This window comes from Ranitomeya variabilis, chromosome 2, assembly GCF_051348905.1.
Source record: "Ranitomeya variabilis isolate aRanVar5 chromosome 2, aRanVar5.hap1, whole genome shotgun sequence".
In the NCBI taxonomy this organism is placed as follows: domain Eukaryota; kingdom Metazoa; phylum Chordata; class Amphibia; order Anura; family Dendrobatidae; genus Ranitomeya; species Ranitomeya variabilis.
The window spans coordinates 358,644,418-358,666,220 of NC_135233.1; the positions used below are offsets into that span (position 1 = coordinate 358,644,418).

The following is a 21,803-nucleotide window of genomic DNA, read 5'->3' on the forward strand; positions in this document are numbered from 1 at the left end:
GGATCCTCCACGTCCAGTGTGGGAAATAGTTGGACCCGCAAGCCCCTTGGAATAATATCCTTTTGCAAATAATTTTCTAGGGCCGCTTTATTCCACCAGATTTTGGTTCTTTTTTTCAAAAGATCTCTGATTTTTAGTTTCAAGTCTTTAATATTGTGTGTGTCTTTATCATTCGGCTGCTTCTCACCAAACAACGTCCCGAGTTGTGTTACCCAGGCTTTGTCCCGCTTCTTAAAGTCCATATAACCTGTTGGAGGATCTATAGATATGTATATAAAGTTAACAGCAAACACCTAAACAAAAACGCCCTCTTGACCAACAGAGGGCATACCTCTAGGTCAGAGCACAGAAAACCTATAAAGGATCGCGCTGGGTGGTAAATCAGTGACCAATGTCATAGAAAAAAATGATACATTAATGAATGATTAAGTAATCAGTCAAAGTTCCACACCAGAGCATTAGAGGTATCAAAGAAGTTCAAATTTATTAACATATTAAATATACATATAAAAGATATATTAAGGGACAAACGGCAATGAGTAAGAAATGACACGGGTCCCCCTTTTTCTACTGAGGGGGACCCGTGGAGGCCTACTAACACCAGAAGACATCAATCGGGACAACAATGCATTCGTGGTCTTTTTTGTACTGCCCTGTGGTTATATGTACCATTCATTACTACTGTACATTTTCTATTGTAATGTATCTATGCATTGACTTTTGATATATGATGTCTTATCCAAATAGTTATCTAGACTGAGCATTTATAATATGTCCATATTTATATAACTAACTATACAGATGCAACATTATTTTCTGAGGCTATGGGTTATTTATCTAGATGTCAAATCATATAGTTGCGTGTATACATGTAACTATTACTGTGGGACTAATATGGTTCCCTTATTCGTTTATATAATCTACACATCTGGATATGTCTCTGTAAATATCACATAATATTATATTAGTGATTATAGTACAAGTTTCGGGAGGGTATCCACCAATTTCTCTTATATTGGTATCATTTAGATATCCTGTTCACCCCTTAGCATAGACAGAGTCTATGTGTATGCAATTCCATATGCACCGCCTCCGTACCTATTGCAGTTTGTCATCTGTTTCCCGTATCTGCTCAGGTCTGTGTGCACCCTGCGCATGCGCTGTGATGTTCTCGGCCATGTCGGACGCTGGCCGTGTCACCGTGGTGATGGGCGGAGATGACGTCAGTCCTCCCGCCCATGTAACCTGGGACGCGGCCATGCCTGCTGGCCGCAAGCGTTCGCATCATGCGGGGGTGTGCGCCGGGTGGCCCATGAGCCCCCCAGGCCCCTATTTATACCCCATTTGTTCTCCTGCACAAACCACGCCTCCTGACAAAGCCACCGATGGCGAAACACGCGTCGAGGCTCTTTTTCCCCCCTGTCTGCAGCATCGCGGCATCTTATCATCTACTTTCAGCATGTCCCAAGGTAATTACATAGCAACACCAGGCACTTTAATCTATATATATTGAATAGACATTTGGGCTGCCTATGTAGTTTTACTATGCTCCTGATCTTCACATACATTAGAACTTTCTTTTTGGAAGTTCTGTAACCATCGGGTTAAATCTTTTCATGAGTTTGTCATATCTATATGTTAAGATGCACTCTAATCTACTCTGTGATACTTACCCATTATGATCTTGTAGCATATGCTGGCTTGAGACTGCAACAGGGAGGTTTCTGGGTTTTTATGTGTTTCTTATCAGTACACTTTTTTCCATCTTATGATACTGATTTCTTCGGTTGTCATTTCTTACTCATTGCCGTTTGTCCCTTAATATATCTTGTATATGTATATTAATATGTTAATAAATTTGAACTTCTTTGATACCTCTAATGCTCTGGTGTGGAATTTTGACTGATTACTTAATCATTCATTAATGTATCATTTTTTTCTATGACATTGGTCACTGTTTTACCACCCAGCGCGATCCTTTATAGGTCTTCTATAGTTAAGTCATCAGGACTCTGGGTTCGGTTGTCAGTCTTTTGTAGTAGGTTCAGTAGTAAGAATGATGCACACTGTTATGGTTCTCAATGGCAAGAGAACATAGCCCAGCATACATAAGAACAAGCTCTTGGAAGGATGGAAACTAAAACTGACCATGAACTAAACCTGCCGCACAACTAACAGTAGCCGTGTAGCGTGCCTACGTTTTATCCCTAGACGCTCAGCGCCAGCCGGAGGACTAACTAATCCTAGCAGAGGAAAATACAGTCCTGGCTCACCTCTAGAGAAATTTCCCCGAAAGGCAGACAGAGGCCCCCACATATATTGGCGGTGATTTTAGATGAAAATGACAAACGTAGTATGAAAATAGGTTTAGCAAAATCGAGGTCCGCTTACTAGATAGCAGGAAGACAGAAAGGGCACTTTCATGGTCAGCTGAAAACCCTATCAAAACACCATCCTGAAATTACTTTAAGACTCTAGTATTAACTCATAACATCAGAGTGGCAATTTCAGATCACAAGAGCTTTCCAGACACAGAAACGAAACTGCAGCTGTGAACTGGAACAAAATGCAAAAAACAAACAAGGACAAAAGTCAGACTTAGCTGGGAGTTGTCTAGAAGCAGGAACATGCACAGAAAGGCTTCTGATTACAATGTTGACCGGCATGGAAATGACAGAGGAGCAAGGTTAAATAGCGACTCCCACATCCTGATGGGAACAGGTGAACAGAGGGGATGATGCACACAAGTTCAATTCCACCAGTGGCCACCGGGGGAGCCCAAAATCCAATTTCACAACAGTACCCCCCCCTCAAGGAGGGGGCACCGAACCCTCACCAGAACCACCAGGGCGATCAGGATGAGCCCTATGAAAGGCACGGACCAGATCGGAGGCATGAACATCAGAGGCAGTCACCCAAGAATTATCCTCCTGACCGTATCCCTTCCATTTGACCAGATACTGGAGTTTCCGTCTGGAAACACGGGAGTCCAAGATTTTTTCCACAACGTACTCCAACTCGCCCTCAACCAACACCGGAGCAGGAGGCTCAACGGAAGGCACAACCGGTACCTCATACCTGCGCAATAATGACCGATGAAAAACATTATGAATAGAAAAAGATGCAGGGAGGTCCAAACGGAAGGACACAGGGTTAAGAATCTCCAATATCTTGTACGGGCCGATGAACCGAGGCTTAAACTTAGGAGAAGAAACCCTCATAGGGACAAAACGAGAAGACAACCATACCAAGTCCCCGACACAAAGCCGAGGACCAACCCGACGCCGGCGGTTGGCAAAAAGCTGAGTCTTCTCCTGGGACAACTTCAAATTGTCCACTACCTGCCCCCAAATCTGATGCAACCTCTCCACCACAGCATCCACTCCAGGACAATCCGAAGATTCCACCTGACCGGAGGAAAATCGAGGATGAAACCCCGAATTACAGAAAAAAGGAGACACCAAGGTGGCAGAGCTGGCCCGATTATTGAGGGCAAACTCCGCTAAAGGCAAAAAAGCAACCCAATCATCCTGATCTGCAGACACAAAACACCTCAAATATGTCTCCAAGGTCTGATTCGTCCGCTCGGTCTGGCCATTAGTCTGAGGATGGAAAGCAGACGAGAAAGACAAATCTATGCCCATCCTAGCACAGAATGCCCGCCAAAATCTAGACACGAATTGGGTTCCTCTGTCAGAAACGATATTCTCCGGAATACCATGCAAACGAACCACATTTTGAAAAAACAGAGGAACCAACTCGGAAGAAGAAGGCAACTTAGGCAGGGGAACCAAATGGACCATCTTAGAGAAACGGTCACACACCACCCAGATGACAGACATCTTCTGAGAAACAGGAAGATCCGAAATAAAATCCATCGAGATGTGCGTCCAAGGCCTCTTCGGGATAGGCAAGGGCAACAACAATCCACTAGCCCGAGAACAACAAGGCTTGGCCCGAGCACAAACGTCACAAGACTGCACAAAGCCTCGTACATCTCGTGACAGGGAAGGCCACCAGAAGGACCTTGCCACCAAATCCCTGGTACCAAAGATTCCAGGATGACCTGCCAACGCAGAAGAATGAACCTCAGAAATGACTTTACTGGTCCAATCATCAGGAACAAACAGTCTACCAGGTGGGCAACGATCAGGTCTATCCGCCTGAAACTCCTGCAAGGCCCGCCGCAGGTCTGGAGAAACGGCAGACAATATCACTCCATCCTTAAGGATACCTGTAGGTTCAGAATTACCAGGGGAGTCAGGCTCAAAACTCCTAGAAAGGGCATCCGCCTTAACATTCTTAGAACCCGGTAGGTATGACACCACAAAATTAAACCGAGAGAAAAACAACGACCAGCGCGCCTGTCTAGGATTCAGGCGTCTGGCGGACTCAAGATAAATTAAATTTTTGTGGTCGGTCAATACCACCACCTGATGTCTAGCCCCCTCAAGCCAATGACGCCACTCCTCAAAAGCCCACTTCATGGCCAAAAGCTCCCGATTCCCAATATCATAATTCTGCTCGGCGGGCGAAAATTTACGAGAAAAAAAAGCACAAGGCTTCATCACGGAGCAGTCGGAACTTCTCTGCGACAAAACCGCCCCAGCTCCGATTTCAGAAGCGTCGACCTCAACCTGAAAAGGAAGAGCAACATCAGGCTGACGCAACACAGGGGCGGAAGAAAAGCGGCGCTTAAGCTCCTGAAAGGCCTCCACAGCAGCAGGGGACCAATCAGCAACATCAGCACCCTTCTTAGTCAAATCAGTCAATGGTTTAACAACATCAGAAAAACCAGCAATAAATCGACGATAAAAGTTAGCAAAGCCCAAAAATTTCTGAAGACTCTTAAGAGAAGAGGGTTGCGTCCAATCACAAATAGCCTGAACCTTGACAGGATCCATCTCGATGGAAGAGGGGGAAAAAATGTATCCCAAGAAGGAAATCTTCTGCACCCCAAAAACGCACTTAGAACCCTTCACACACAAGGAATTAGACCGCAAAACCTGAAAAACCCTCCTGACCTGCTGGACATGAGAGTCCCAGTCATCCGAAAAAATCAGAATATCATCCAGATACACAATCATAAATTTATCCAAATAATCACGGAAAATGTCATGCATAAAGGACTGAAAGACTGAAGGGGCATTTGAAAGGCCAAAAGGCATCACCAAATACTCAAAGTGGCCCTCGGGCGTATTAAATGCGGTTTTCCACTCATCCCCCTGCTTAATTCGCACCAAATTATACGCCCCACGGAGATCTATCTTAGAGAACCACTTGGCCCCCTTTATGCGAGCAAACAAATCAGTCAACAGTGGCAACGGATATTGATATTTAACCGTGATTTTATTCAAAAGCCGATAATCAATACACGGCCTCAAAGAGCTATCTTTCTTAGACACAAAGAAAAAACCGGCTCCTAAGGGAGATGACGAAGGACGAATATGTCCCTTTTCCAAGGACTCCTTTATATATTCTCGCATAGCAGCATGTTCAGGCACAGACAGATTAAATAAACGACCCTTAGGGTATTTACTACCCGGAATCAAATCTATGGCACAATCGCACTCCCGGTGCGGAGGTAATGAACCAAGCTTAGGTTCTTCAAAAACGTCACGATAGTCAGACAAGAATTCAGGAATCTCAGAGGGAATAGATGATGAAATGGAAACCAAAGGTACGTCCCCATGCATCCCCTTACATCCCCAGCTTAACACAGACATAGCTTTCCAGTCGAGGACTGGGTTATGAGATTGCAGCCATGGCAATCCAAGCACCAACACATCATGTAGATTATACAGCACAAGAAAGCGAATAATCTCCTGATGATCCGGATTAATTTGCATAGTTACTTGTGTCCAGTATTGTGGTTTATTACTAGCCAATGGGGTGGAGTCAATCCCCTTCAGAGGTATAGGAGTTTCAAGAGGCTCTAAATCATACCCACAGCGTTTGGCAAAGGACCAATCCATAAGACTCAAAGCGGCACCAGAGTCGACATAGGCGTCCGCGGTAATAGATGATAAAGAACAAATCAGGGTCACAGATAGAATAAACTTAGACTGAAAAGTGCCAATTGAAACTGACTTATCAAGCTTCTTAGTACGCCTAGAGCATGCTGATATAACATGAGTTGAATCACCACAATAAAAGCACAACCCATTTTTTCGTCTAAAATTCTGCCGTTCGCTTCTGGACAGAATTCTATCACATTGCATATTCTCTGGCGTCTTCTCAGTAGACACCGCCAAATGGTGCACAGGTTTGCGCTCCCGCAGACGTCTATCGATCTGAATAGCCATTGTCATGGACTCATTCAGACCCGCAGGCACAGGGAACCCCACCATAACGTCCTTAATGGCATCAGAGAGACCCTCTCTGAAATTCGCCGCCAGGGCGCACTCATTCCACTGAGTAAGCACAGACCATTTACGGAATTTTTGGCAGTATATTTCAACTTCATCTTGCCCCTGAGATAGGGACATCAAGGCTTTTTCCGCCTGAAGCTCTAAATGAGGTTCCTCATAAAGCAACCCCAAGGCCAGAAAAAACGCATCCACATTGAGCAACGCAGGATCCCCTGGAGCCAATGCAAAAACCCAATCTTGAGGGTCGCCCCGGAGCAAGGAAATCACAATCCTGACCTGCTGTGCAGGATCTCCAGCAGAGCGAGATTTCAGGGACAAAAACAACTTGCAATTATTTTTGAAATTTTGAAAGCAAGATCTATTCCCCGAGAAAAATTCAGGCAAAGGAATTCTAGGTTCAGATATAGGAACATGAACAACAAAATCTTGTAAATTTTGAACTTTCGTGGTGAGATTATTCAAACCTGCAGCTAAACTCTGAATATCCATTTTAAACAGGTGAACACAGAGCCATTCCAGGATTAGAAGGAGAGAGAGAGAGGAAGGCTGCAATATAGGCAGACTTGCAAGTGATTAAATTGAAAGCACACTCAGAACTGAAGGAAAAAAAAAAAAAAAAAAAATTTTCAGCAGACTTCTTTTTTCTCTCCTTTCTCTGCCAATTAATTTAACCCTTTGTTGGCCGGTCAAACTGTTATGGTTCTCAATGGCAAGAGAACATAGCCCAGCATACATAAGAACAAGCTCTTGGAAGGATGGAAACTAAAACTGACCATGAACTAAACCTGCCGCACAACTAACAGTAGCCGGGTAGCATGCCTACGTTTTATCCCTAGACGCTCAGCGCCAGCCGGAGGACTAACTAATCCTAGCAGAGGAAAATACAGTCCTGGCTCACCTCTAGAGAAATTTCCCCGAAAGGCAGACAGAGGCCCCCACATATATTGGCGGTGATTTTAGATGAAAATGACAAACGTAGTATGAAAATAGGTTTAGCAAAATCGAGGTCCGCTTACTAGATAGCAGGAAGACAGAAAGGGCACTTTCATGGTCAGCTGAAAACCCTATCAAAACACCATCCTGAAATTACTTTAAGACTCTAGTATTAACTCATAACATCAGAGTGGCAATTTCAGATCACAAGAGCTTTCCAGACACAGAAACGAAACTGCAGCTGTGAACTGGAACAAAATGCAAAAAACAAACAAGGACAAAAGTCAGACTTAGCTGGGAGTTGTCTAGAAGCAGGAACATGCACAGAAAGGCTTCTGATTACAATGTTGACCGGCATGGAAATGACAGAGGAGCAAGGTTAAATAGCGACTTCCACATCCTGATGGGAACAGGTGAACAGAGGGGATGATGCACACAAGTTCAATTCCACCAGTGGCCACCGGGGGAGCCCAAAATCCAATTTCACAACAGCACACAGTGGTAGTAGTGCTGGGACTCGTCAGTTCAGAGGTAGTCTTAGTCAGGGCAGCAGGTGGCGCTGCGACGGGGCCTATCAATAGTTTCTCAGTCACTGGAGCAGGGTTGGCATTCTTACCTGCCGCAGTGGTGTTCTCAATGTCGGCTGGTTCTGCTGGCGGCGGAGTCCGCGACGGTGTTGGCAGCGGCTCCTGTAGCGATGTAGGAAGCAGTGGCGGTGTTGAGGAATCCTCCGCAAGTGTCATCCGGTATGCGGCCCTGGTGGTTACCCGCATCCGCAGGAGCTGGTCAATCAACTCCTCCATTCCGGCCTGCAGGAAATCAGTATCAGCGATGGAGGCCTGGTTACTGTGCCCCTCCGGGTAGCTGGGGGAGTACTCTGCTCTGTTCCCATGCTCTGGTCCTGGGCAGCTCACCATGGCGCCCTCCACGTGGTTTTCTTCTTCCTGGTCCTTTTCCCGTGCTCTCCTTCGTGGGCGGTTTCGCTTTCTTTGTCTCCGCCCTCCGTTGAAAATCAGGAGGCGGATCTCGGCTGCTGACGGACACATCCTCAAAGTACAGAAATACTTAGACATTGGGCGACCATTGTTTTTCACATTCTTCAGTTTGTTCACGCCCACAAATCCACGCCCTTCTTCTTCTCCTGCACTCCTCGTGGCACTGTAATGGCGGCGGTTTTGGTGGGATTTTTTGGCGGTAAATAGCAATACGCAGTTTTCGCAATAAGTCACAGTTCAAGCACAGTTCAAGCACAATTCAGACACAGTTCCAAGGCACACATGACCTGATTCTTCAGGCTTAAGTAGATTCTGTTCGTGACGCCAAAATTGGAGCGGCCCCCAGATGCAGGGCAGCGGGGTACTCGGTACTGGGTCTCTCGGTTCTAGGGATGTCAAGGTGGCCCGACCCGGTCCGTGGCCCTGCTAAGGGGCGCCCAATTAAAGATGTAGGTGACGGTGTAGGTCGCAGTAAATAACGAGGACACAGGGTTGCAGTCTCTTTACCTCTTTACTGAAGGCTTTGGCATCCGCAATCCAGAGCACTGCTAACAGGGCTGGCTGAGACCGGCCGGTCCGAAGGCACATCCAGAGTTCCCTTTGCAGGTGGAAATAAGTAGCCTACGTACTAGCGCCTGGGTGTTGTAGTACTTCCCTGCTGAGCACCACGGGATAGTCCTCACAACTGTCGTGTATGTTTCTGTTCTTTCTCTCTCCGTCCCCCAGATGATATGGATAGGAAGCACCCGTATGACGGGGTAGGCCTGGAGTTATTTTATAGGGACCCTAGAGATGCCCCTCTCCCACAATTGCCTCCGTTGTCTTCATTAGGAGTAAAAGGTGAGACAGCCAACCTATAGTTAACTGCCCTGCCATTGGTTCGAAGTAATGTGTAAAGCCCAATACTTTCTCGGCGTTCCGGCCGCCGGCTACACGCCTCAGAAGGATGTTGCCGATCTTGGGGCACGACTCCTACTGATTCTATTTCCTTTGTGCTGTGATCTCGTTTCTCACTTCTCCACAATATACCTCTCTTCGTGTCCTTTCTTAAGATGCCGCCGCAATGAGGTGCAGGCACGGCTCCGTAACGATCTGTCCTTTTGCTAGGCCACTGTCAGGATCCCACCCCTGACAGGGACCCCCCTGAATCTTCCCAAGTAACGCTCTCCTCTCACTAGATGTTACCTGGGCAAAACCCAGTCAGCTTCTCTCTAACTTCCTATCCAACCCCCAGTTTTACCAGAGTGTGAGGAGTGGCCTAATACATAGCACCTTTTGCTCCCCCTGGTGGCCAGAATGTGAAGTGTAATGTGTGACTGTGATACCTGGTCAGGTGAACTCTTTTAGTGCAATCAGACGTACCATCACTCCCCTTAGTGGCAGAGCAACGTTACTGCAACGACCAGAACTCTGGGGTGCTGCACTAAGCATTGTGGAATGTGATGGCGCTATATAAATAAGTATTTAAGTAAGTAAAACAATTATATTAAAAACTAGATGGTGGCCCGATTCTAACGCATTGGGTATTCTAGAATATGAATGTAGTTTATTTATGAAGATTTAAGAATAATGCAATGAATATACTGGATTCGGCAGGCCGGCCAGGCGCGACCAATCAGCGAAGCGTGGTGTTAGGGGTCGAGTTCCCGCCTCTGCACAGGGGAAATCTCGGGCTGCGGTCTTCCATTCTTCCCCTGTTGCAGTGGAGCCTCCTCAGCGGAGACGTCGGTCCCAGCGTCTCGCTCAGTCTGACTCTGTGCAAAGGGTTACTAACTTACTGCTGCTTTTCCAGCTTCTGCCATTGAAGCCAGTGCTGGTCAGCGGCGAGCATATGCTTTTGGGACTAAGTCCCACTTTTCTTCTTCTGAGCATGCCCAGGGTAAGATCTCTCATTGGAGATCGAGGGTCACATGCTTGGATACTGCAGCAAAGCCCATTGGTTCTCCAGGAAGGTCCTGAAGGTGCTCAGGCTCTGTGGCAGCCTCTCATTGGTCCTTTTAGGAAGGTCTTGTACTGGCTGCAGCTATATAAGGTTCGCATGCCTGCACGGCCATGCGCTAGTATCAATGCATGTTATGAGTTTTGCGCCAATGTGGTCACACTTGTGTGGATTCAGGGACCTGGCTGAAATAAGCCACTTAGAATACCGGCACCTCCGGTGAGGAGATTGTGTGTATGGTTTCAGGGCCCCGGCTGAAATAAGCCACCTAGAATACCGGCTCCTCCGGTGAGGAGATTGTATGTTTGCCTCCTTGACTGCGTGACCACAAGCTGCTATTTGCTCAGTCACTGTGTATTCCAGTGGAGTTTAACAGGAAACAGTCCTTTCTTTATAGCGACTCTGTGAAGCAACAGAGATCGCTTCTACCGCCATATAGTGCTGCTGTTTGCCAGCAGCAGGTTCTTTTCCTGCACGGTGGACCCCGGTCTGCGAACGCACCAAATAACATCTCTATATTTACTCGGTACATTCCGCCAGCCCTAACAGTATACTAGCTCCAGGGTCTGGCTGGTAAATGGCGGATGATCAGCGGTACATCCAGCAGCTGGAGGTTAGGTTGGCGGCTCTTGAGCGCGCAACCTCAGTTGTGGATGTTACCGCAGTCACTGCTCAGGCTGCCAGTGTTGCTGCAGCCAGTTTGCCCTCTGCCACCCTTGCTCTGACTTTATCCCATCTCAAGCTTCCAGACAAGTTTGCTGGTGAAAGTAAGCTATGTCGGGGATTCGTGAGTCAGTGCTCCATAAGTCTTGAGCTCCTGGCTGCACGTTTTCCTATGGAACGGGCGAAAGTGGGATTTATTTTATCCCTTTTGTCGGGCAGGGCGTTGGAGTGGGCAATGCCGCTATGGGAGTGTAATGATCGTGTGGTGCAGAGTGCTCCTCTCTTCCTGGACGCTCTGAAACAGGTCTTTTTGGGACCTCGTGTCACCCACGATACCGCGCTCCAATTGTTGGCAATAGCACAGGGTTCGTCCATGGTCAGCCAGTTTGCCGTCCAATTCCGGACTCTGGTCTCTGAGCTGGAGTGGCCAGATAAAGTCCTTATTCCGGTGTTCTGGAAAGGACTGGCAGACCATGTGGAGGACACAATTCCGATACCAGATTCAGAAGATCGCCGACCTCATGGCCGACCCCACACAGGGGTCGGGTCGGGTTTCATGAAACCCGACTTTGCCAAAAGTCGGCGACTTCTGAAAATGGCCGACCCGTTTCGCTCAACCCTAGCCACCAGTACGTCCTCGCCAACAGCTCAGATGTCCTTTTTGTCCCAAAATGTCCATCCACCCTGGACGAATGAGCCCACGAGAGAACCTCCGGTCGCAAACTGGATGGTACGAAAGTCTTGCCCGGAGGCTCAGACACTAGTGAAACCGGAGCTACGGTTCTCAGACTCTCCGTGGGGACAATAAGCCGAGGCTCTTCTTCCTCCTCCACAGATGACACAACAGAGCGAGAGAGAGCGTCGGCATGAATGTTCTTCTCCCCCAAAAGAAAATGGAGGGTGAAATGGAACCGGGAGAAGAACAAGGACCATCTAGCCTGGCGAGAATTTAACCGCTGGGCTGTCTGCAGGTACACCAAATTTTTATGGTCTGTGAAGACTTGGAAAGGAAAACGAGATCCCTCCAGGAGATGTCTCCACTCCGAGAAAGCCAACTTCACGGCCAGCAACTCCCTGTCCCCGATGGAATAATTCCTCTCTGCTGGTGGGAAGGTCTTAGAAAAGATGAAGCAAGGATGCTTCCAACCCTGAGCATCTTTTTGGAAGAGGACTGCTCCAGCACCAACAGATGAGGCATCCACCTCCATGATAAATGGTTTGTCTACATCGGGGCGATGTAGGATGGGAGCGCTACCGAAGTGTGACTTTATGGAATTAAAGGCCTTGGAGACCTCCTCAGACCACAATTTGGGATTTGCTCCCTTCTTGGTAAGGGCAACCAAGGGAGCTACCAAAGTTGAGAAGTGTGGAATGAACTGTCGATAGTAGGTAATGAACCCCATAAAGCGAAGCACTGCTTTAAGAGAATGGGGTTCCTGCCAGTCCATCACAGCCTGTAGCTTGGCAGGATCCATAGCCAAACCCTGGGCAGAGATGATATAACCAAGAAATGGCAAGAACTCCTGCTCAAACACACACTTCTCCAACTTAGCGTAGAGGGAGTTTGCCCGTAAGAGGTCAAAGACTTTGCGAACATCTCTCCGATGGGAGTCAATATCTGGAGAGTAGATGAGAATATCATCCAGATAGACTACGACCGAGGTGGTGAGCATATCCCGGAAGATGTCGTTCACAAAGTCTTGGAAAACAGCTGGGGCATTACAGAGCCCGAAGGGCATCACCAGATACTCATAGTGCCCATCCCTGGTGTTAAAAGCCGTCTTCCATTCGTCCCCCTCACGGATGCGAATCAGGTTGTAAGCACCCCGCAGATCTAATTTTGTAAACACCCTTGCTCCCCATAGCCTATCAAAAAGCTCAGATATCAGGGGTTATGGGTACTTGTTCTTAACGGTGATGGCGTTAAGACCCCTGTAATCTATACATGGACGCAGTTCTCCATTCTTCTTCTGAACAAAGAAGAACCCAGCCCCAGCAGGCGACACTGACTTCCTGATGAACCCTCTTGCCAGATTCTCTTGGATGTACTGAGACATAGCCTCCATCTCCGGGAGAGATAACGGATAAACTTGACCCCGGGGAGGCTCAGCACCAGGCAAGAGGTCAATAGGGCAGTCATAGGGGCGGTGAGGCGGAAGGGTCTCCGCCGCCTTTTTGGAGAACACGTCCGCATGAGACCAGTATTTTTTGGGGAAAGAGGATAGATCTGCGGGTACCTCTGTAGTAGCAACCTGAACGCACTCCCTTTGATACCTACCCTCACAAGACTCACCCCATCCCAAAATTCTGCCTGAGGACCACTCGATATGTGGAGAGTGGTACCGTAACCAAGGTATTCCCAACAGGACCTCATCAATTCCCTCAGGTATGACGAGCAGAGATATTGTCTCCTGATGGGATGGCGACATGGACAGAGTAAAAGGAATGGTCTGGTGAGTTATCTGTGAGGGCAGTGTCGACCCATTCACCACTCGTACCGTAATTGGTTGCGTAACCAGGGGTATTGCTTGATGTTGGGCGAAGATGGAAGACATAAAATTGCCCTCCGCCCCAGAGTCCACGCAGAGCTCTACTGAGTGGGAAGATGATCCAATAATAATTGTCCCCTTAAAGGACAATTTTGAGGCAAACGTTGCCGTATCTAGTGTACCTCCACCGACTGCCACTAGAGGCTGACGTCTCCTCGACCGCTTGGAACATCTGGTGGCAAGATGTCCAGACTGCTGGCAAACATGACAGACCTTGGGTGACCAAGCGGTCTGGGACTTAGAACCCACTCGAGACACCTCCCTGGACTCATGTGACTCAGGAAACTGGACCGGAGATTCCAGAGGTTTGGCGAAGGTGGGAGCCAGCCGAAACCTCTGCCTACACTGGGCTCGCTCTAACCTCCACTCATTAAAACGGAGGTCAATACGGGTAGAGACAGATATTAACTCCTCCAGTGTGGCTGGAATCTCCCTAGTGGCCAGAGCGTCCTTAACGTGATCAGCCAGCCCCCTCCAAAATATGGGGATAAGGGCTTTATCCAACCACTCCAGCTCTAAAGCTAAATTTCGGAAATGGATGGCAAATTGGCTGACCAAGGACTCACCCTGAGTTAATGCCAGCAGTTGGAGCGCCATATCATGGGTGACTTGAGGTCCTAGGAAGACCTGTTTCAGAGTGCTCAGAAACAACGGAGCACTCTGCACCACACGATCATCACACTCCCACAGCCCTTTCCAACGCCCTGTCCGACAAGAGGGACACAATAAATCCCACCTTAGCCCGCTCTGTAGGAAAAGGTGCAGCCAGTAGCTCAAGGTGAATAGAGCACTGACTCACAAATCCCCTACAAGATCTGCTTTCTCCAGAAAATTTTTCTGGCAGTGGGAGGCGCGAAAATGTCGTAACAGGGGTGGCAATGGACAAGGGTGCTGCAGCCACACTAGCAGCCTGTACAGAAACTGCGGAAATATCCACAGCTGAGGTTGAGCTCTCGAGAGCCACCAACCTACCCTCCAGCTGCTGGATATACCGCAAAGATTGCTGTATGTCTGCCATTTACTAGCCAGACCCTGGTGCTAGTATTATGTTAGGGCTAGCGGAACGCACCAAATGAATATATAGATTTTATTATGATAGATGCGTTAGCAGCCCGGGGTCCACCGTGCAGGAGAACCTGCTGCTAGCAAATAACGGAACTAAATGGCGGTGTTAGCTAACTCTGTTACTTCACAGAGCAGCCATGAACTCAAAGCACTGCGCCCTGTTAGACTCCACAGAGGCACAGGCTAACTGCCTAAACAAGAGCTGTCAGTGGTCATGCATGCACACGAAACTCCTCGCCGGAGATGCCAGCATTCTAGGGGCTTATTTCAGCCGGGTCCCTGAACACACTCATACAAGACCACACTGGCGCAAAGTACATAAATAAAGAGCAATACTAGCGCATGGCCGTGCGGCTATGCGAGCCTTAAATAGTTGCAGCACGTACAGGACCTTCCAGAAAGGACCAATGAGAAGCTGCCACAGAGCGTGACCTTAGCTGCAGTGTCTGATCATGTGACCCTCGATCTCCACTGAGAGATCTTACTCTGAGCATGCTCAGAACGAGAAAAGCAGGACTTAGTCCCAGAAGCGTCTGCTTGCCGCTGCCCAGCACTGACTTCAATGGCAGAAGCAGGAAAAGCAGCAGTAACTCTCTGTACAGAGTCAGACTGAGCGAGACGCTGGGACCGACGTCTCCGCTGAGCAGGCTCCACTGCAGCAGGAGAAGAATGGGAGACCGCAGCGGAGATGGCCCGAGATTCACCCTGTGCAGAGACGGGAACTCGAACCCTAACAATGCGTGTTAACCTCATTACCACTTCAACTTGACCTGTGGATGCTGGTATTAAGGATGATAGTTGTGAACTTTAAAAAGGGGAGATGCCTGTATTACAAGACATCCAAGCAATCCAAAGAACCAGAGACTCTCTACAAAACCACACCGAGGAACACTCTACAAGACAGCAGCCATGACATCATGGCCCTATCACAACGGACACAGATTTGACATTCTACAGGATGCCAGCTTAGGGGACCATGGCTCAGGCTGAAAGAATACACATTTGCTCCATTGACCATCACTGAATCCATGGATACGTTTGGACCCACCGTCACCTGATTCCATGGAAATGTTCAGAGAAGCCAGGTTGTGATCCTCCCTCCTACATGGTGTTGTACCTCAATGGACTGTCAGGTTCCTAAGCTTGTTTTTACGTCATTGCCTCCTCTCTGTTCCTGCCACAGGTGGGATAGTTGGCCCTGGAAGCTCTGAAATCACAGTTGTTTTTTTCCCTGTGAGTCAACTGAACGGTGAGTCTCTTTAATTTTGCAACATCTTGGGTATTTTGCTGGGACTGTTCTATGTGTTATTTGTCTGTTTTGTGGTTCAATAAAGTATTACCACACTGTTTTACCCTCACCCTGTGTTGTCTGAGTAGAATTATGCCCACGGTAAAAGGAGAGCGGGCATTCGTTGGGATCATACCTGGTCCATGTGGTTTTGACTAGCGGACTACAGCACTCGCTGACCCCCTGTGTATCCATATGTATGATAGATGCAAGTTCCACTTCCAGACTCCTACTGTACCTTTTAGGAGACTGGTGGGTTCTTCCCTCTTAATCAGTACTCCAGAGGGGAGAAGACCCTGCATGTGACTTTCTCCATTATAGACTGCCAGTTTAATATCATTGTTATACAACAGATTGGCAACTCCCATTATCTGAAATGGAGAGAGCCAGATTCATAGGCAGCTACTTCTAACTAATATACACCTTTATAAAGTGACAATTAGTGGTCAAGGGATGCCATTGTCCTAATATATGGGGGTCACAGATGGCTATAAAATACATAATTTGTACTTACTCATCCCTGCTCCCAAGCTGCTCCTCTTTGCTCTGATTTGACAGAAAACTATGCAGCCATATTGTTGGAGACCATCAGCAATGGCACCACAGACCACATTTTTCTCCCAGGCTGTGTTTTGTAGCTTATTAAATACATCCTTATGCTTCCAATTCCATAGAAATATTTTTTGTGGATTTAAATAAAATTCTTGTGATTAAATTTCTTATGTTGTTTCATCACAAGCCATTTTATGCAAAAAGCATTGCAGACGGAGGCACAATATGGCGTCACACAGAGAGAAGGTTGAGGTTCGTGGTGCTGAAGCTGTCAGTACTTTGACAGCTCAGTGACCAGTCTAGTGCAGGGGTGTGCTGAGCTGTGGGCATTTAGATTGACAGCTTGGCTGTCCAGTCTGAGACTGGGAGCTGCTGGCTGTCTCTAGGTGTTCATTGTCCTAGGTGATTGTCCAGCTACTTAGCTTTGCTGTTAGTACCAGACCTCTGCCAAGCGTAGCTTTATCTAAGTGTGGTTGGTTTTTTCTGTGCTAGATGATCTTTCGTTGCCTAACCTTGGACCTTGCTATGACCATCCGTCTGTTTAACCCTTGTGTTCTGATCTCCTATCTTCTTGGTATTTTGACCTTGGTCCGTTACCTGACTATGCTTTTATCTCTTCCCTATGTTTACGATGTATCCTCTTGGCTTTTGCCCTCAGACTCCTTGACTATCCCAACTCATCTCTTGTCTGTATGAATTGACTCAGCATCATATTTATGTTCTTTTATTAAGCAAATTAAATACAGATAACATTTTAATTTTCAATATGAAACTCCTAGGCTCCAATGCAAAATCTTTAACAAGATCACCAAGGCTATCATGTACCCTGATGGGCAATGCTAAAATTCTACCACTACTCGTGCCATGATGCTATGAGAGGACTTTATTAAATTATATAAAAATACATTAAAATTATTACCTTGTATTTCTGGATATTTCATGAGTATAAGAAAACCGTATCTCAAAGTCAAACTTGTTGTTTCTGTTCCAGCAAGGAATAAGTCTGCTATTGTTGCCTGTAGATTCTCCTCACAAAATTCTGTATCTTGATTCTTTCTTTCCTACAAAAAATAAATAAAACTCACCATTATTTTAAATATGAAAATTTATCAAAAGCCTTTAAGCTCTTTAAAGATGAAATAAGAGTCAAAACAAGAGCAATGAAAAGGAATGATTGATTTCAGAATTTTGCAGAAAGGTTTGATTCATAGTGAATATATTTTCTGTGAATCATGACACTAAAAAGCCTCTAATTGCCCAGAAAACATGTATATAAAACTGTGACATCTGATAGGACTGTATTGAACTGTAATTTGAGGTTTATAAAGCCTTAGTAGTGTCTAAGTGACCTCAACCTTTCTCTCTAGGAAAAAACAGATGGTAACCAGTAGTAACTAACTGCTGTATTTGAGTGATGTGTACCGGTCTAATTTTGGACTATTACAACAACAAAGTATACAAAATATTTTATTTTACAGTTCGCATATTAAAAGTGGATATATATCGAATTTTACCCCCTTCTTCCTTTTCAGGTTTTCGAAATTGGGAAAGTAGATCTCGTCTCTTCTGATTTTTGGCACAGGTCAATCCCCGTTTTATGCTCCTATTGCTGTACCCTCGTGCACGAAATCTCTCCCCAAGGTCCACAGACCAAACGCCTCCTCTGTATAGCAAATTCTTCTCATCCTCAAGAATTGCCCAATCGGTATGGCCCCAATCATGGAGCCGAGGTGAGATGATGAGGCATGGAGGAGTGCGTTGACAGATGTTTCTTTCCTAAACACATCCGTGTGTAAGTAGCCGTCCTCCTGAACCAGCAGCAGAATATCCAAGAATGATATTTCTTTGCAGCTATAATTATAGGTGAGCCTGATGTTGAGGCTGTTGCGATTCAAATCCTGCATGAACAGCTTCAATTGTTCCGCCGAACCATGCCAAATAAACAGAATATCATCGATATACCGATACCACCCCAGAATCCGCGAGGCGGAATGCACGCCCCCCTGAAATATGCCCCTCTCCCAAAAACCAAGGAAGAGGTTGGCATAGGAGGGCGCGCACGCCGCCCCCATAGCTGTTCCGCGGCTCTGGAGGTAGTATCGGTCCTTAAAAGTAAAAAAATTGTGTGTAAGGATGAAATGCAACAGCCTCAACACCAGGCCACAGGTCTCCGGTTCAATGCTGCTGGATCCAAGAAAGAAGTCCACCGCCTCCAAACCATCATCATGGCGGATGGAGGTATAAAGCGTCTCAACATCCGCCGTGACTAAAAGCATCTCTGACTCCAGTGTGAGGCCATCCAGTCTTCTCAGGACGTCCGTAGTGTCTCTGACATAGGAGAGTAGGGTTTCCACTTGTGATCTAAGGTAATGATCTATGAATTTGCATACAGGATCACACATCCCTCCCATGCCAGAGACAATCGGACGCCCTGGAGGGTTGACAGAATCCTTGTGGACCTTGGGGAGGAGATAAAAGGTAGGTACTACCGGATGTTTGACCACCAGTCCATCAAATGTTTTCTTGTTGATGGTCCCCTTATACAAAGCTTCCTCAAGAATCTCAACAAGCTCAGACATAAAATCAGAGAGGGGATTTTTAGTGAGTAACGTGTATGTTTCTCTATTTCGCAGTTGTTTAAAGGCCTCCCTTTCATACTTATCAGAAAGCCACACCACCACGTTTCCACCCTTGTCCGAAGGTTTAATTACCACATTTTCAAATGCCATAATCTCACGCAGGGCATTCCTCTGGCGCATAGTGAGATTATCCTTTTTGTTTTTATTATTAATATGCTTTAGATCTGCGGCAACCAGGTTTGTTAAGATTTCCACCTGTGGGCAGAGTGACAAGGGAGGAAACGTGGTGGACTTAGCAGAAATGGGTGGAGGGGGAATACCTGTAGATAGGCCTGTAGCCTCATTCTCCAACTCCTCCAATATGGAAATAGCTTCCTGTTCAGTGATATATGTACTCTCCGTTGCAGAACGGGAGTGAAGCTTTTTCAGGACAAGCTTTCGTGCAAAAAGGTGGAGGTCCTTTAGTGCTGTGAAGTAATCATAGTTATTACAGGGAGAAAACGATAAACCCAAACTCAACACTTCACATTGTGCCTCCGTAAGTGGAATTTGTGAGAGATTTATTACCTCTAGATTAGCATTTTTAGGTCTTTTCTCCTTCTGTGGAGATGTGGGGGTTTTCCTTTTATTTCCAAATCTAGTCACTTTTTGCCACCGATCCTTCTGTATATCAACCTTCTCAGGTCCGTTTCTTCCCTTATCACTAACAGATGCCCTCTCATCCACTGATGAAACAGATGAGAAGGACACTGACTTTGCCCTTGATGTTAGTCTCCTATTGGTGTGGTTCGTCCTCCATCTATATTCCCTGTTATTCTGGGCATCTGAAACGTCTCGTTGGTATTTTTTTGTTTTAGTGGCCACAATCTCCTTCTCCCATTTTTGAATTTCTGCGTCCAGATCGTTCTTAAACACAGTCTCATTCTCAGGAGTGAGCATGTTGTTAATCTCTTCCTGAATCTCACCCAGGTCTTTATCAATCCCACTCATAGTTAACTCATTATTTTTAACCCCTTAATCCCGTATGACGTACTATCCCGTCAAGGTGACCTGGGACTTAATTCCGGGTGACGGGATAGTACGTCATACGCGATCGGCCGCGCTCACGGGGGGAGCGCGGCCGATCGCGGCCGGGTGTCAGCTGCCTATCGCAGCTGACATCCGGCACTATGTGCCAGGAGCGGTCATGGACCGCCCCCGGCACATTAACCCCCGGCACACCGCGATCAAACATGATCGCAGTGTACCGGCGGTATAGGGAAGCATCGCGCAGGGAGGGGGCTCCCTGCGGGCTTCCCTGAGACCCCCGGAGCAACGCGATGTGATCGCGTTGCTGCGAGGGTCTCCTACCTCCTTCCTGGCTGCAGGTCCCGGATCCAAGATGGCCGCGGCATCCGGGTCCTGCAGGGAAGGAGGTGGCTTACCGAGTGTCTGCTCAGTGCAGATACTTGGTAAGCCTGCAGTGCTGTAAGTGAGATCGGTGATCTGACAGAGTGCTGTGCACACTATCAGATCATCGATCTGTAATGTCCCCCCCTGGGACAAAGTAAAAAAGTAAAAAAAAAAATTTTCCACATGTGTAAAAAAAAAAGAAAAAAATTCCTAAATAAATAATAAAAAAAATATATATATTATTCCCATAAATACATTTCTTTATCTAAATAAAAAAAACAAAACAATAAAAGTACACATATTTAGTATTGCCGCATCCGTAACGACCCAACCTATAAAACTGCCCCACTAGTTAACCCCTTCAGTAAACACCGTAAGAAAAAAAAAAAAAAACGAGGCAAAAAACAACGCTTTATTACCATACCGCCGAACAAAAAGTGGAATAACACGCGATCAAAAAGACTGATATAAATATCCATGGTTCCGCTGAAAACGTCATCTTGTCCCGCAAAAAACAAGCTGCCATACAGCATCATCAGCAAAAAAATAAAAAAGTTATAGTCCTGAGAATAAAGCGATACCAAAATAATTATTTTTTCTATAAAATAGTTTTTATCGTATAAAAGCGCCAAAACATAAAAAAATGATATAAATGAGGTATCGCTGTAATCGTACTGACCCGTCAAATAAAACTGCTTTATCAATTTTACCAAACGCGGAACGGTATAAACGCCTCTCCCAAAAGAAATTCATGAATAGCAGGTTTTTGGTCATTCTGCCTCACAAAAATCGGAATAAAAAGCGATCAAAAATGGTCACGTGTCCGAAAATGTTACCAATAAAAACGTCAACTCGTCCCGCAAAAAACAAGACCTCACATGACTCTGTGGAGCAAAATGTGGAAAAATTATAGGTCTCAAAATGTGGAGACGCAAAAACTTTTTTGCTATAAAAAGCGTCGCTGGTTTCACACTTGCGTTTTTGTCTGCAGCATTTTTTGCACAAAAAAACGCATGCGTTTTTTCCCTATAGTTAACATTGAAAACGCATGCGTTTTTTTGTACGCGTTTGGTCGCGTTTTCAAACGCATGCGTTTTTTTTCTGCATGCGTTCATTTTCAGAAATACAACCTGCAGTATTTTCTTGCGTTTTTAAGCACATGCGTTTGTTTGCATTAAAAACGCATGCGTTTTTATCGAAAAAAAACAGAAAACACACTGAAAAGCCACCCACCACCATCAAGGTGATAAAGGGATCCAAACCCTAACTCTACCCCTAACCTCACCCCTAACCGTTTAATGAACATTTTCTGACAGTCATAGTGCCACGTATGTAAGTGCCACGTATTTAAGTGCCACGTATTTCAGTGCCACGTATTTCAGTGCCACGTATCACGTATTTCAGTGCCACGTGTTTCAATGCCACGTATTTAAGTGCCACGTATCACGTATTTCAGTGCCACATATTTTAGTACCAC

The 21,803-nt window shown here is 46.4% G+C and overlaps 1 protein-coding gene across 1 annotated transcript in view; it reads right to left on the reverse strand.

Annotated features, from left to right (window-relative positions):
* Window positions 1-21,803, reverse strand: part of LOC143805903 (cytochrome P450 2C8-like) — a 123,030-nt gene that overhangs the window by 47,996 nt on the left and 53,231 nt on the right. The window contains exon 6 of the mRNA XM_077285654.1: window positions 17,275-17,416. Coding sequence (XP_077141769.1) covers window positions 17,275-17,416 — 142 coding nt within the window. The remainder of the gene's footprint in view (window positions 1-17,274; window positions 17,417-21,803) is intronic.